Source organism: Mobula hypostoma, chromosome 21 (genome assembly GCF_963921235.1).
Source record: "Mobula hypostoma chromosome 21, sMobHyp1.1, whole genome shotgun sequence".
In the NCBI taxonomy this organism is placed as follows: domain Eukaryota; kingdom Metazoa; phylum Chordata; class Chondrichthyes; order Myliobatiformes; family Myliobatidae; genus Mobula; species Mobula hypostoma.
Genome location: NC_086117.1, coordinates 63498456 through 63514376, shown reverse-complemented (window position 1 = coordinate 63514376; position 15921 = coordinate 63498456). Strand labels below are relative to the sequence as shown.

The window sequence follows — 15921 nt, the reverse complement described above, 5'->3', positions numbered from 1 at the left end:
ACCCCACCCACGGAACCAACCATGAGAACGACCACTGTTCAGATGCAGCCATTGCTCTGCATGGGATATGGCTCAAGAATCAACACACAACACACTTTTAGATCATTTGGTCAAAACAGATAAAACAAGGTCTTATCTGGCCCAGCTTGGAAAGAAAAAGGAAGGTCAGCCTATATCTGGATAGAAAACCACCAGGCTGGGATAGAAAATTGTGAACCATAAATTCACTCTTTCTTTAAAAAAAAAAGATACTATTCTCCCACCCCGCCACCCATTACTCTTTGACCAACCCTTTTAATGATTTCTCTCTCTCTCTCTCTTATAAATTATTGTCGTGAAGAGGTAGCAAGCTGATAAGTCACTTCACCTTCGCTAAACACAGGAAATAATATAAAGGAAATGTATATTAAGAAGATTGCAGCAAATTTAGCTCACACCAAACTAACCCACACTATTCCCCTCGACCTTTCCACTTTAAACATTCACAGGAAAAAATTGCCAAGGTCCTTACATTTTTTTGTCACTCTTAACAAAACAAGTACCTCCAAGCTCTTGAGGATTTGCGTTTTTTTTCTTCTTCTTTCTCTCTAAGTGACTACTGGAAACTAATTATCCCCTTTCCCCCTCCCATCCTTACACTGAATCCCCATTAAAGAGGCAGTCCATCCGCTGTTGACAGTGGGGGAAAGCAAGATTCCTTCCCCCTCTCAATCTCCACGCACACACACACACACACACACACACACACACACACATTCCCCTGAACAAAAGATATTTTAAACTTAAGAAAAATGGGAGAGAAAAAAAGAGTTCTGGAGTCTTTGGCTTTATGTTGGTGAGGTATGCATTCGCATGTGGCTTATCAAGTTGCGCTGTTGCGTGAATTTACCGCCGCAGACTTGACATTCATAGGGCTTCTCGCCCGAGTGTACCCGCATGTGTTCTGTCAGCCGGTACTGCCTGGTGAACCGCATGCCACACTCCTCGCAGGCGAAGGGCTTCAGGCCTAGGTGGCTGCGCATGTGGCGGGTCATGGTACCGCGCTGGGTGAACATCTTGCCGCAGATGTTGCAGGGGAAGGGCCGGGACAGCCAGTGAGTTTTCTCGTGCTGGCGCAGCGTGGAGGGGTCGCGGTAGCTCTTCTCACAGACCGAGCACTTGTACGGCCTAGAGTCGCCGGCGTAAGTTAGACTCTGGGCGGCCAGGCTGTCCGCCTCGTCCTTGATGTACAGGTCCTCCTCGGTGTGGCTCTCCACGTGTGCATTGAGCTGCTCCGAGCTGGGGAAGCCCTTGCCACAGGGGATGCAGACGTAGAGGTTGTCGCCATAGACGGCTGGCTCAAAGCCGTCCGGCCCAGGGCGGTAGGCGTGGGCACTAGGCTGACCACCCTCCTCCTCGCTCTGGGCACTCTCCTCGCTGCACTCCTTGCCATTCTCCTCCTCTTCCACTTCCTCTTCCACCTCCTCCTCCTCCTTGAGGTGCACGGCATGGTCGAAGTGGTGGTGGTGGTGGTGGTGATGGCGGCCAGGCTCCCGCTCCAACGACTTGACCAGCGGACCCATTATCACGCCATTCACCATGGAGGAGCCATCCTCCCGGCAGTTAGAGCCCTCCTGCCGCTTGAACCCAGTCTCCTGCTTGATCCAGCCGGTGTTGTGACCCGGCAGGCGGAAGCCCTTGGGCTGTCCCGTGTCGGCCAAGCCCTGCCCGTCGGCCAGCTCACTCCTGTCCGCCTGTTCGCTGTTCTCCGCCTGGTGAGGGTTTGTGGTGTTGTCTTCGAAGGAGGCACTGTTGGTGGCAGAGGTTGGAGATCCCTGGCTGCACTCCCCGAGGTGCATGTCTTCCTGAGACACATGGGCGGGGATCGAGGGGCTTTTCTTGGACAAGTCGAGGCCCAGCATCTGCTCCTGCTCCCCGCAGTTGTTGCTACTGCTGTTGGCGCCATTGCTATTGCTACTTTTGCCGCCGTTTTGGCCGAGGGGGTGGGCACTTGCTTTGTTTGAGCTGGTCATGTATATATCCTCACTGCTCACCTCTACCCGGTGCAGCTCCACACCTGGCTGCCGCTTGAGACCTTCGGGTGACCCGGCAAAGCGGGTCTGGATGACCGGTGTGGAGGGAAATCGGTGCCCTCTCCCGAGCTTTACTGGGTTGGCGCCGGCCAGTTTCCCGTGTAATGTCTTCCCATTGCGCTTGATCTTCTTCCTGCAGAGCGCGGCGAGGTCGTGAAGCTGGAGGTAGCTGGCTGCGGTAAGGAGAGCGTTAAAGTTCTGCTCGCTGGCTTGGTCCGTTAGGAGGAGCTTACCGGTGTAGATGAAGTCCAGGATCTGCCGGAAGATGCTGGCGTTGACCATGTCAGTGTCCAGGTTGATTAAGTTGTCGTGAAGCACGAGGGACTTGAAGTACATGCTGCTTGCGGCTAGGATGTTCTTGTGGGCACGGAACAGGGCATTCTCAACCACGATGATGACATCGCAGAAGAACCCTTTGCTTCTCTGTTGGTTTAGCTGCAGCAGTAGTTGCTTAGCGTGATTTGGGAGTTCCATCTTCACCTCTGATTCCTCAAACTCTAACCACCTGGAAGAGAAGAGAGGCGGAAGAAAACATTAGACACGTTGAGAGTCGCAGAATACGGATGTAGAACTTTTGGCCCATGCATCTGGTCCCAATTTCCCGTGTTGGTCCATATCCCTCTGTGCCACCTCTCTGGGTGCTAATTACATGACGTTATTGTACCTAACCACTTATCTAGTGAACTCATTCCACTCATTCACACCTTCTCTAGGTCAAAAATTTGTCTCTCGCGTCCCTTTTAAAACTTCCCCTTTCTTACCCTAAACCTATGTCCTCTAAGTTCTGGACTCTTCTAACCTGAAGAACAGACTGTTACCATCCACCTTATCTGAGCCTCTCAAAATTTAAACATAGAGTTATCAAGAATCATCAGAAGAAACAGGGCCTTCGGTCTATCTAGTCTGTGCTGAATCCATTTAAACTGCATACTTCCATTGATCTACACTGAGACCATATCTCTCCATACCCCTACCATCCATGTACCTATCCAAACTCCTCTTAAACCTTGAAATCAAGCTCACATGCACTGGCAGCTCGTTCCACACTCTCACAACCTCTGAGTGAAGAAGCTTCCACTCACACTCCCCTTAAACTTTTCACCTTTTACACTTAACCCATGATCTCTGGTTGTAGTCCCACCCAACCTCAGTAGAAAAAGCTGCTTGCATTTACCCTATCTATACCAATCATATTTTTTATACCTCTATCCAAACTCCTCTCAATCTTCTCCCAATAACTTAGTGCTCTAGACCTAGTGTGATCCACCATCTCCCAATAACTCAGGTCCTCTAGACCTAGTCCAACATTTCCCAATAACTCAGCCCTCTACACCGAGTCTAACCAACATCTCCCAATAACTCAGCCCTCTAGACCTAGTCTAACTACCATCTCCCAATAACTCTGGCCTTCTAGATCTAGTCTAACGAACATCTCCCAATAACTCGGGCCCTCTAGATCTAGTCTAAGCAACATCTTCCAATAACTCAGCCCTCTAGACCTAGTCTAACTACCATCTCCCAATAACTCAGCTCTCTAGACCTAGTCTAACCAACATCTCCCAATAACTCAGGCTCTCTAGACCTAGTCTAACCAACATCTCCCAATAACTCAGGCCCTCAAGTCCTGGCAACATCCTCATAAATCTTTTATTTTTATTTTCATTTTAATTTAGCGATAAAGTGCGGAGTTTGCCCTTTTGGTCGTTCGAGCCGAGCCGCCCCAGCATCCCCAAGAAACCCCGATTTAACCCTAACCTAGTGACTGGACAATTTACATGACTGTTTATCCTACCCTGTACATCTTTGGAATGCAGTAGAGAACCACAGCCCCTGGGGAAAATCGCACACATTCCATGGGGAGGGTGTACAAAGTCCATACAGAACAGCCAGATGTGAAGTCTGAACTCCAGAATGCCCCAAGCTGTAATAGTGTCGCAGTAACCTCCATGTTACCATGATGCCAATGTTACACTACTGTGGTGTGTTCAGAACAACACACTACTTATAACCCACTCCAAGATTAATCTAACCCTTTCCTCCTACATTGTCCTTTATTTTTCTATCATCCATTTGCCTAAGAGTTTCTTAAATATTCCTAACGTATCTGCCTCTACCACCACCCCCGGAAGGGTGTTGCACACACCCATCACTTTCTGTATAAAAAACTTACCTCTGACATCCTTTCCATTCACTTTCCTCCAAACATAACAGCACAGTACAGGATCTTTGTATTGCGCTGACCTTTCAACCTACTCCAAGGTCTAGCTAACCCTTCCCTCCCACATAGACCTCCACTTTTCCTTCATCTATGTGCTTATCTAAAATTCTTTTAAATGTCCTTAATGTATCTGCCTCTATCACCAACCTTGACAGTGCATTCTATACTCCCATGTGTAAGAAAACTTACCTCTGACATCCCCCCTATACTTTCCACCAATCACCTTAAAATTACCATTATCATTATCATGTGCTGTTTTGTACAACGTGGGCGATCATGGCCTTCTCATGACCATGATTGTTCTTGGCAAATTTTTCTACAGAAGTGGTTTGCCATTGCCTTCTTCTGGGCAGCGTCTTTACAAGACGGGTGACCTCAGCCATTATCAATACTCTTCAGAGATTGTCTGCCTGGCGTACGTGGTCACATAACCAGGACTTGTGATATGCACCAGCTGCTCATACGACCATCCACCACCTGCTCCCATAGCTTCACGTGACCCTGAGGGGGCAGAGCTAAGCAGGTGCTACACCTGCAGGCTAGCAGAGGGAAGGAGCGCCTTACACCTCCTTTGGGAGAAACACATCTCCACCCCGCCAGCCATTTAAAATTATGCCCCCTCTATATCCTCATAGGACACGAAGTCTAATCTGAACAAATCTCCTCAGCATGAAGTGGGTAAAGTTGATTGGTGAAACCCTCATTTCACCAACCTTTCAAAGATTTAACTCCCTTGTCCTCTACTGATCACAACACCTATCATTGTAACACACATAAAAGTTGCTGGTGAACGCAGCAGGCCAGGCAGCATCTCTAGGAAGAGGTACAGTCGACGTTTCGGGCCGAGACCCTTCGTCAGGACTAATTGAAAGAAGAGCTAGTAAGAGATTTGAAAGTGGGAGGGGGAGAGGGAGGGGGAGATCCAAAATGACAGGAGAAGACAGGAGGGGGAGGGATGGAGCGAGTCTGAGTCAAAATGTGGTCGAAAAGTTGAAGAGCCAAAGAAATTACAGATGGGGAGCAGTGAGATGGTTTCACTGAACTCCCATCGAAGAGAAGATTTAAACTTCTTCAGTGTAGGCATCACCGGAAGAGGCTTCGCAGTAGTGAATTTTAAAAACACAAACACGAGGAAATTTTCAGTGAAACCATCTCTCACTGCTCCCCATCTGTAATTTCTTCGGCTCTTCAACTTTTCGACCACACTTTGAGTCAGACTCGTTCCATCCCTCCCCCTCCTGTCTTCTCCTATCATTTCGATCTCCCCCTCCCCCTCTCGCTTTCAAATCTCTTACTAGCTCTTCTTTCAGTTAGTCCTGACGAAGGGTCTCGGCCCGAAACGTCGACTGTACCTCTTCCTAGAGATGCTGCTTGGCCTGCTGCGTTCACCAGCAACTTTTATGTGTGTTGCTTGAAATTCTAGCATCTGCAGATTTTTTCGTGTTTGTGTTTTTAAATTCACTACTGTGAAGCCTCTTCCGGTGATGCCTACACTGAAGAAGTTTAAACCTATCACTGTGACAAGTTCCTCTACAAGACACACAGCACCAGACTTGGAAACCCATTACCACTCCTTCATCTTGTCTCAATCCAAATCCGGACCTCACGCCCCAACGTCACACTGGGATGGCCTTCACCGATGGGCAGTAGTGATTTACCACTGCCTTCTCAAGGATAGCTGGGATGGGCAGTGAAAGTTGGCCTTGCCAATGACACACTCATCCTAAGAAAATGAATTAACTATGATCAAGACTAACAAACATCATCAGCCCTGCTCTCAGTCGAGACTCAAAGCCCATTGTCTATCTGTGGGCAAGGAAAACTGAAAAGGTTTTGTACGGGATTGGTTCCAAGCTCACTTTCAATGTGGAATGTTCTGACTCTCCCAATCAAACAAAAAACCTCACAGAACATAAGTAACCAGGAACATTTACACCTGACACAGCACCTGACAGACCTTTCTGCTTGAAAGACCTGCGGCACCAAGCAAACCCACCGATTAACCCTAGCCTAGACATGGGAAAATTACAATGACCGATTCACCTACCAACTGGTACGTCTTTGGACAGTAGGAGGAAACCAGAGCACCCGGAGGAAGGCCACACGCACAAGGCAAGGACGTACAGACTTCCTTACAGAGGACTCCAGAGTTGAACTCCAAACTCTTGAAGTCCCAATCTGTGAGAGATTTTTCCTGCATTAACTGCTACATTACTGTGGCACCCCAATTGTTGGCAGATATTTTACAATGATTTAGATGGGGAAGGGAGAACCACGACCAGAACTCCCTTCATTGCCACCCTTTGCCTTGGCCTAAGGTACACCACTGCAAACACACCATGATAATCACAACACACACAAAATGCTGGAGGAACTCAGCAGGTCAGGCAGCATCTTTGGAAACAACCTGAACAATTGCAACAAAACCTCCCTGTTCTTAAACACCAATCCCTTTGCAATATAGGTAGCCATACTGTTTACTTTTTCAATGACTTGTTGATCCTGCCTATTAACATTTTGTGGTTTACCTATATCACCTTGTTTCTGCAGAATTCCACACTTGTTTATAGTCCCAAAAGACCTTAATGAGAGAGAACTCCACCAGCTTGCCCAACCAGCCATACATTTTCATTACACCGTCATGAAAAAATTTGTTTCCTTGCTTTAATGGTAGAGGCATTATTTATGTAAATTAAGCACTTGTCGTTACTGAATGAGCCTGGGGTGTTGGTAGGGTCATGTTTTGAAATAGCATGCAAACCTGACATCTTATAATTAAAGTGATATTAAATAAACGTGCTGCAGGAATTTGCACAATGGGGAACGTTCTTACGCCAGAATCTATCACTCAGCCAATGGTTCGAAATTAAGTCCTTATGCAGGGTGCTGACCTGAAATGTCAATAATTTCTTTCTGCCCCACGGATGCTGCTTATCCTGCTGGGTTTGTTCCTTTCTGCCCCAGGTTGCTTGCCCTGTGGGCTGTTCCGTTCTGCCAAATAAATGCTGCTTATCCCATTGGGCTAGCCCCACGGGTTGCTCCTTTCTGCCCCTGGCTACTTGTCCCCCGGGTGTTTCACTACCCGGGCTGTGCTTTTATTAACCCTTGGCTCACATCATTTGGGCACCATGGTAGTGGCCAGCTCGACGCTATTGCAGCTGAGGGTGTTGGAGTTTGGAGTACAATACCAGGGTCCTCTGAAAGGAAGTTGGTTCACTCCCTCCCTTGTGCGTGATTTCCTCTGGGTGGTTTGGTTTCCACCCACAGTCCAAAGATGTACCAGTTAGTAGGTTAATTGGTCATTGTGAAATTGTCCTGTGATTAGAGTAGGGTTAAATTGGGGGGTTGCAGCACGGTGGGCCAGAAGGGGCAGTTCCACACTGCATCCCAATAAATACATAAATAAAACAAAAAAAAAGTATTGCTGTTTGAGGGACTCCACTCTATTAAAATTGGTTCCTGCATTCCTAAAGAGAAATCTGGACAGATTCATGGTCGGGAGGGTATGGAGGGCTATGGTGCGGCTGCAAGGCGATGGGACAGGCATGGAGCAGACGGGCAAAGGGCCTGCTTCTGTGCTGTAGTGTTCTATGACTGATACTGTATAGAGAAGTATTTCAGAAGCAAGGCTGACATAGAGTGGTGGGATCAAAGGGCGTGTATTTCTGCCATATTGCTCCACGACCCTAATTCAGAGTCTGTGAAAACTTTTGCAAGTCCTGTAGATTTGAAAGATTTGAACTTCCTTCAAAATAAAAGTAGCCTTACTTGTCACAGGTACATCATAAAATACAGAGAAATGCATCTACACAACGACCAAGACAGTTGGAGGGTTTGCTGGCGTAGCCTACCAGTGTCGCTATGTTTCCAGTGCAGGCCCACAACTTATCAACTCTAACCCATATAAGACTGTGCAAGTCTCAGGGACATACAGTATATCACGCTAGGGTGCCCTATGGCTTCTGCACAGTACTGTAGTAATTTTAAGTATTGCACTGTCCTGCTGCTGCCGGCCAAATTTCATGACATATGTGAGTGATGATAAACGTGATTCTGATATGAGTCTCTATTGTGGAACTGAGAGTGGGAAGGGGTCAGGAAGAGGGGAATCATGGTTGGGATGAGGGGAAGGGAGAGGGGAGAGAGTGGGAAGCACCAGAGAAACATTCTGTAATGATCAATATACCAATTGTTTGGAATCAAATGATCTTGCCTGGTGTCTCAGGGCTGGGTGTGCCTGCACCCATGCCATTCCAACACCCCCCCCCACCCCCAGCTTTCTCTGTCACCTGTCCTACTCCCCTCCCACAGTGCTCCACTCTCACCATTCCCAACATCCTTGCTCCCACCCCCCCACCCCCAGATTTACAAACTCACTGTTCACTCCACATTGACAAATTCAGTACTGAGCAAAGAATTTCTCCAATGCCCCTAATGTATCTGCCTCTACTACATACCTGCTGGGTTTTCAAGGCACTTTGTGTCAAAAACTGACCTCCAACATTTCCCCCCCGCCACCCCACTTATTACTCTAAACTCCAGGGCGTACAGGCTCAGAGCATTCAAATATTCCTAATATGTTAACCCTTTCATTCCTGGGATCACTCTCGTGAAGCTCCTCTGGACCCTCTCCAGTGCCAGCACAGCTTTCTTAGATAAGGGGCCCAAAACTGCTCACAATACTCCAAGTGCACTCTGACAAACGTCTTATAAAGCCTCCGCGTTACATCTTTTCAATTATATTCCAGTCCTCTTGAAATGAATGCTAACATTGCATTTGCCTTCCTCACACCAAATCAACCCACAAACTATCCGTTAGGGAATCCCACACAAGGACTCCCAAGGTATCGGCCTGACCAGACACAGGATGGATCTTCACACAGAAACACACACAAAATGCTGGAGGAACTCCGCAGGTCAGACAGTATCCATGGAAATGAATAAACAATCAACATTTCAGGCTGAGACCCTTCTTCAGGACTGGAAAGGAAGGGGGAAGATACCAGAATAAAAAGGTGGAGTGGAGGGGAGGGGAAAAAGGATAGCTGGATGGTTATAGGTGACGCCAGGTGAACATAGGTGAACATTATGACACAGTAGAAGCCCTTTGGCCCACTTTGTAATGCTGACCTTTTAACCTACTGCAAGATCAATCTAACCCTTCCCTCCCACATAGCATCCATGAGAGTCTCCTAAAGGCTCATGTACCTGCCTCTACCATTACCCCAGCAATGCGTTCCATGAGACCACCACCCTCTGTGTTAAAAAAAACCTCCGACATCCTCCTAAACTCTCCACCAATCACCTTAAAATTATGCACCTGCTTACTAGGCAGTTTGCACGGGGAAAAACTTGTCTCTGCCCTAGACCAGCGGTCCCCAACCACCGGGCCGCGGACTGGTACCGGGCCGCAGAGCATGCGCTACTGGGCTGCGAGGAAACGATATGATTTGGCGATATAAGTCTGCTGTACCTTTCCTCATTCCCTGTCACGGGCGGCACCTTTCCTCATTCCCTGTCACTCACTGTTGAGCCATTACCCGCGCGTCATCCATTTCAGCGCGGGAAGGAGATCAACTCCTCGAGCTGGCAAATGACGGCCGGCTGAAAAGTCTGTTTGACATAACATCTCTGCCGGCATTCTGGATCAAAGTCAAGGCTCAATATCCTGAGATAGCCACGGAAGCACAGAAAACGTTGCTTCCATTTCCAACATATCTCTGCGATGAATGTAACAAAAACTAAATTGCAGATTAGACTGGACATAAGGAACCCCCTTCGAGTGTCGCTGTCTCCCATCACCCCTCGATGGGACCGTCTTGTTGCAGGAAAGCAAGCCCAGGGCTCCCACTGATTCAGCGATATTGGTGTGTTGCAATGATTTTATAAGTTCATACGGGGAAAATATGCGCTGTCTTTAATATCCAAACATTACTTAAAATGTTATGATGCTATTGACTTATATAACAATTACAGCACGGAAACAGGTCATCTCTGCCCCTCTAGTCCATGCCCAACGCTACTCTCACCTCGTCCCACCGACCTGCACTCAGCCCATAACCCTCCATTACTTTCCTGTCCATATACCTATTCAATTTTTCTTTAAATGATAATATCGAATCTGCTTCTGACACTTCTACTGGAAGTTCGTTCAACACTTACTTCAAGCTCCCCTGTCCTCCCCTGATAATTGACTTATCGCTATATTCATGCGTGGAAAATGCGCTGTGTGTTTAATATTAAATTCGTTAGATAAGGCCTTTTAGAAACGAAATTGAGTGTATTAGCCACTTATCAACGATATTCCGGTCGTGATTAACATCCCCCCCCGAACAGAATCGCCAAAAACGATTTGTAGAAAAATAATCGGCACGTGCGCGCATGCGGAAATAACGCATGCGCACTGGTGCCCGCGCAAGGCTTCATGGTCATTGTAGTCTTTCTCTGGGTAAACGCAACGTATTTGACTGCTACTCTTGTCCGTTGGCAACCATCCTGCCCCCCTCCCCCCGCCCCCTCCCGGTCGGCCAGTCCGCAAGAATATTGTCAACATAAAACCGGTCCACACTGCAAAAAAGGTTGGGGACCCCTGCCCTAGACTGTGGCATCTCACTGTATGTTTCAATGTACCTGTGACATACAAAGATCATCTTTATTGTTTGGTTATCCTACGTAAGAGGCTCTTATATGTCCCTAAGTGTTTGCCTCTAACTCCAGCCCTGGCAGGGTGTTCTCCACTCCCAGCACTCTCTATCTCTAACATACTCCCTGATATTACACACCAATCTGATTGGGAAATCTGATGTTAAACCTGCCGGGTGTCACTATCTCAGAGGACCTGTCCTGGACCCATTATATAAACATAATTGCAAAGGCAGCACAACAGCACCTCTACTTCCTCAGGAGCCTGCGGAGATTTGGCATGTGCATGAAAACCTTGGCAAACTTCAATAAATGTGTGATGGGAAGTGTACAGACTGGTCGCATTACAACTGGTATGGAAACACCAATTGCCTTTGAGCAGAAGATACTACAAAAGGTAGTGGATTCGGCCCAGTACATCATGGGTAAAGCCCTCCCAACCATTGAGCACATCTACATGAAACTTTGTCATGGGAAAGCAGCATCAATCATTGGAGATCCTCACCACACATGCTCTTTTCTCGCTGCTACCATCAGGTAAGTGGTACAGGAGCCTCAGGACTCTCACCACCAGGTTCAAGAACAGTTACTACCCCTCAACCATTAGGCTCTTGAACCAAAGGGGATAACTGCACTCATTCTCTTTCTGATATTCCCACAACCAATGGTCTCACTTTAAAGACTCTATATCTTATTATTTCATGTTCTCATTATTTACTGCTATTTGCTCATATTTGCATTTGCAGAGTTTGTTGTTCATTGATTCTATTTACAATTACTATTCTACAGAATTGTTGAGCATGCCCACAGGAAAATGAACGTCAAGGTTGTATGTGGTGACATGTATGTACTCATAAATCTTTTAACTTGATCTTAAATGCTGGAACTGCCTGTTCTTTGGCACTGTGAATGGATCTACACTGTACACAGTGATTCAAAGTGGGTGCTCACTATCATATTGTTCAGGGCAGTTACAGATGGTCAAAAGGCCAACCTCGCCTTCTATTATACGGCTCAGTTCCTACAGCTCAGCCCTACCCTACAGGCATCAGAGTTCAGAATTGGCGTGCATAACTTCACTCACCACAACCTACACTCAGCAGCCACAAAATGAGGTGCACCAGGTGAATCCGGTGAAGTCTTCTGCTGCTGTAGCCTATCCACTTCAAGGTTGGCCACGTGGTGCGTTCAGAAATGTTCTTCTGCACACCACTGTTGAGACCCATGGTAATTTGAGTTGCTCTCACCTTCCTGTCAGCTTTTAAGCATTGGGCTGCTGCCATGTGATTGGCTGATCAGATATTTGCATAAACAAGCAGGTGTACAGGTATGCTGAATAAAGTGGTGTCTGAGTGTAGATGCCATTATATACTACTTTGAGGTTCATTTTCTTGCAGGAATTCAGAGGAAAATAAAGTAATACAACAGAATTTGTGAAAACCAGACTGAAAAAACTGCCAATGTGCAAAAGAAGACAAGTTGTGTAATTTAAAAAATTAAATAATACTGAGAATATGAGTCAATGAGTCCTGTGAGTCTGCACACTGGGTAGCACTTAATTAGCCACACGTGTACACCTGCTCGTTAATTCTAATATCTCATCAGCCAATCATGTGGCAGCAACTCAATGCATAAAAGCATGCAGTCATGGTCAAGAGATTCAGTTGTTGTTTAGACCAAACATCAGAAAGGGGAAGAAATATGACTTAAGTGATTTTGACTACGGAAAGTTCAGACAAGCTGGTTTAGATATCTCAGAACAGCTGATCTCATAGGATTTTCATGCACAACAATCTCTAGAGATTACAGAGTGTGAAACAAAAGAAAAATCCAGTGAGTGGCAGTTCTGTGGGTGAAGACGCCAGAGGAGAATGGACAGACTGGTTCAAGCTTTCAGGAAGGCAACAGTAACTCAGATAACCACGTGTTACTGCAGTGGTGTGCAGAAGAGCATCTCCGAACGCAGAACACATTGAACCTTGCAGTGGATAGACTACAGGAGCAGAGCACAAACCTACACACAGTGACTACATTATTAGGTACAAAATACACCGGCCACCGATTGTCTGATGCAGGACCACTAATTGTACAGGAGTGTCTGATACAGGGTCACAGATTGTACAGGAGTGTCTGATACAGGATCACTGATTGTACAGGAGTGTCTGATACAGGATCACTGATTGTACAGGAGTGTCTGATACAGGATCACAGATTGTACAGGAGTGTCTGATACAGGATCACTGATTGTACAGGAGTGTCTGATACAGGATCACTGATTGTACAGGAGTGTCTGATACAGGGTCACAGATTGTACAGGAGTGTCTGATACAGGATCACTGATTGTACAGGAGTGTCTGATACAGGATCACAGATTGTACAGGAGTGTCTGATACAGGATCACTGATTGTACAGGAGTGTCTGATACAGGATCACTGATTGTACAGGAGTGTCTGATACAGGATCACAGATTGTACAGGAGTGTCTGATACAGGATCACTGATTGTACAGGAGTGTCTGATACAGGATCACTGATTGTACAGGAGTGTCTGATACAGGATCACAGATTGTACAGGAGTGTCTGATACAGGATCACTGATTGTACAGGAGTGTCTGATACAGGATCACTGATTGTACAGGAGGTATCTGATACAGGGTCACAGATTGTACAGGAGTGTCTGATACAGGATCACTGATTGTACAGGAGTGTCTGATACAGGATCACAGATTGTACAGGAGTGTCTGATACAGGATCACTGATTGTACAGGAGTGTCTGATACAGGATCACTGATTGTACAGGAGGTATCTGATACAGGGTCACAGATTGTACAGGAGTGTCTGATACAGGATCACTGATTGTACAGGAGTGTCTGATACAGGATCGTGAATTGTACAGGAGTGTCTGATACAGCAGGGGTCCTCAACCTTTTTTAAACCGCTGACGGGTTTAATATTGACAATATTCTTGCGGACTGGCCGTCCGGGGGTGGGGGGGGGTTGTTCAGGTAGGGTTAAACTCACCTTAACATCTCTTTTACAGTTAGGGTTGCCAACTTTCTCACCCCCAAATAAGGGACAAAAGTAGCAGTCAAATCCTGGGCACTTTACCCCAGGTAAGATTACCATGACCATGAAGCCTTGCGTAGGCACCTGTGTGCACATGCGTGACATGCGCATGTGCGTACGTGCCAATGTTTTTTCCCCACCAATCGGTTTTGCCTTCATCTTCCTTACTATACTGTACATACATTATTTCTACTTTACATAGGCTGTGTATTTAACATATCATTCCTGCTTTTACTATATGTTAGTGTTATTTATTTTCAGTTTTGTGTGTTATTTAGTATGATTTGTTAGGTTATTTTTTGGGTCTGGGAACGCTCAAAAATTTTTCCCATATAAATGGCTTCACACCATTTTGGCAAGATAGGTTTCATAGGAAAGCTCTACCTTAGCGGGGGAAATACGGGACAAACCAATTTAGCCCAATATACAGGATGTGGCAAATACGGGACAGTTGGCAATCCTATGTTCAAGGTCAACAGTGTGTGACAGGGAATAAGGAAAGGTGCAGCTGACTCATATTGTTTCCTCGCACATGCTCATTGCGGCCAAAAAGTTCTATTTTAACTGCATCAGTCTACAGGACTTGATTCCAAAATGCATCAGGCTTGTTTAGATGTTCCTTTGAACTTTTTGAATAGAACTTTCTGGCCGCAATGAGCACAGGTATGTTTGGAGAAAAAAGGGTACAGAATTTCATGAAAAGAACACCTAACAATTGTTAAGCACGGGGATTGATCATGCTTTGGGCTTGTGTTGCAGTCAGTGGCATGGGGAACATTTACTGGCAGAGTGAAGAATGAATTCAATTAAATACCAGCAAATTCTGGAAGCAAACATCACACTGTCTGTAAAAAGCCGAAGATGAAAAGAGGATGGCCTCTACAACAGGATAATGATCCTAAACACACCTCAAAATCCACAATGGACTACCTCAAGAGGCGCAAGATGAAGGTTTTGCCGTGGCCCTCACAGTCCCCCGACCTAAACATCATCGAGAATCTGTGGATGGATCTCAAAAGAGCAGTGCATGCAAGACAGCCCAAGAATCTCACAGAACTAGAAGCCTTTTGCAAGGAAGAATGGATGAAAATCCGCCAACCAAGAATTGAAAGACTCTTAGCTGGCTACAAAAAATGTTTACAAGCTGTGATACTTGCCAAAGGGGGTGTTACTAAGTACTGCAATGCAGGGTGCCCAAACTTTTGCTTCGGGCCCTTCTCCTTTTTTGTTATTTTGAAACTGTAGAAGATGGAAATAAAAAAGTTTTCTTGCTTAAAATATTATAGAAATGTGTCATCTTTAACTTTATGCCTTTTGGAAATCAGTTCATCTTTTACTCACTTAGCTATTCACAGTAACAGAAATTTTGACCAGGGGTGCCCAAACTTTTGCATGCCACTGTATAACTCACACTTGATAATTGCATTTTATACGTCTCCAGAGCAATCAGAGCTTTGGGCTTGGTTCCCTGACATAGGCCGCTCCCCAAAACCATGTACACTTTTCTTGTGTTGCTGTAGCAACATCGAACAGAACTGCACATACTTAAAAATAAAGAGAGACGCAGATTGTCCACTAATCTATGTCAGACAAGCATTGTCACAGGCATAAAGATCTAAAGCCATAAATCTAAATTCCAAAATCTAATAATACTTTTGCCTTATAAAAATGGTTATTAATCAGGACTGTATTTCCGTATTTGACTAAGGGCTAAAGTGTACCCAGCAGCTAGTCCAGAAACAGGGTCTCAGCCCGAAAAGTCCACTGTTTACTCTTTTCTATACTTGCTGCCTGACCTGCTGCATTCCTCCCGCATTTTATGCGTGTTGTTTTGGATTTCTGACATTTGCAGATTTTCTCCACTCAAGATACAAGGAAAGATTGAATAGGTTAGAACATTACTTTATTCCTTGGGACATAGAAGA

The 15921-nt window shown here is 46.0% G+C and overlaps 1 protein-coding gene across 9 annotated transcripts in view; it reads right to left on the bottom strand.

Annotated features, from left to right (window-relative positions):
• The window catches only part of hic2 (hypermethylated in cancer 2), a 322552-nt gene that overhangs the window by 141253 nt on the left and 165378 nt on the right, over nt 1-15921 (bottom strand). For 7 of the 9 annotated variants that reach the window (XM_063074147.1, XM_063074148.1, XM_063074146.1 and 4 more), the window contains one exon: nt 16-2577. The exons of 1 other annotated variant lie outside the window; for it this stretch is intronic. In XM_063074147.1, coding sequence (XP_062930217.1) covers nt 828-2546 — 1719 coding nt within the window. In that variant the 5' untranslated portion in view covers nt 2547-2577 and the 3' untranslated portion in view covers nt 16-827. Of the gene's footprint in view, nt 1-15; nt 2578-12016; nt 12040-15921 lie in introns of those variants that run through there. One more of the 9 variants, XM_063074151.1, reaches the window with a different exon arrangement.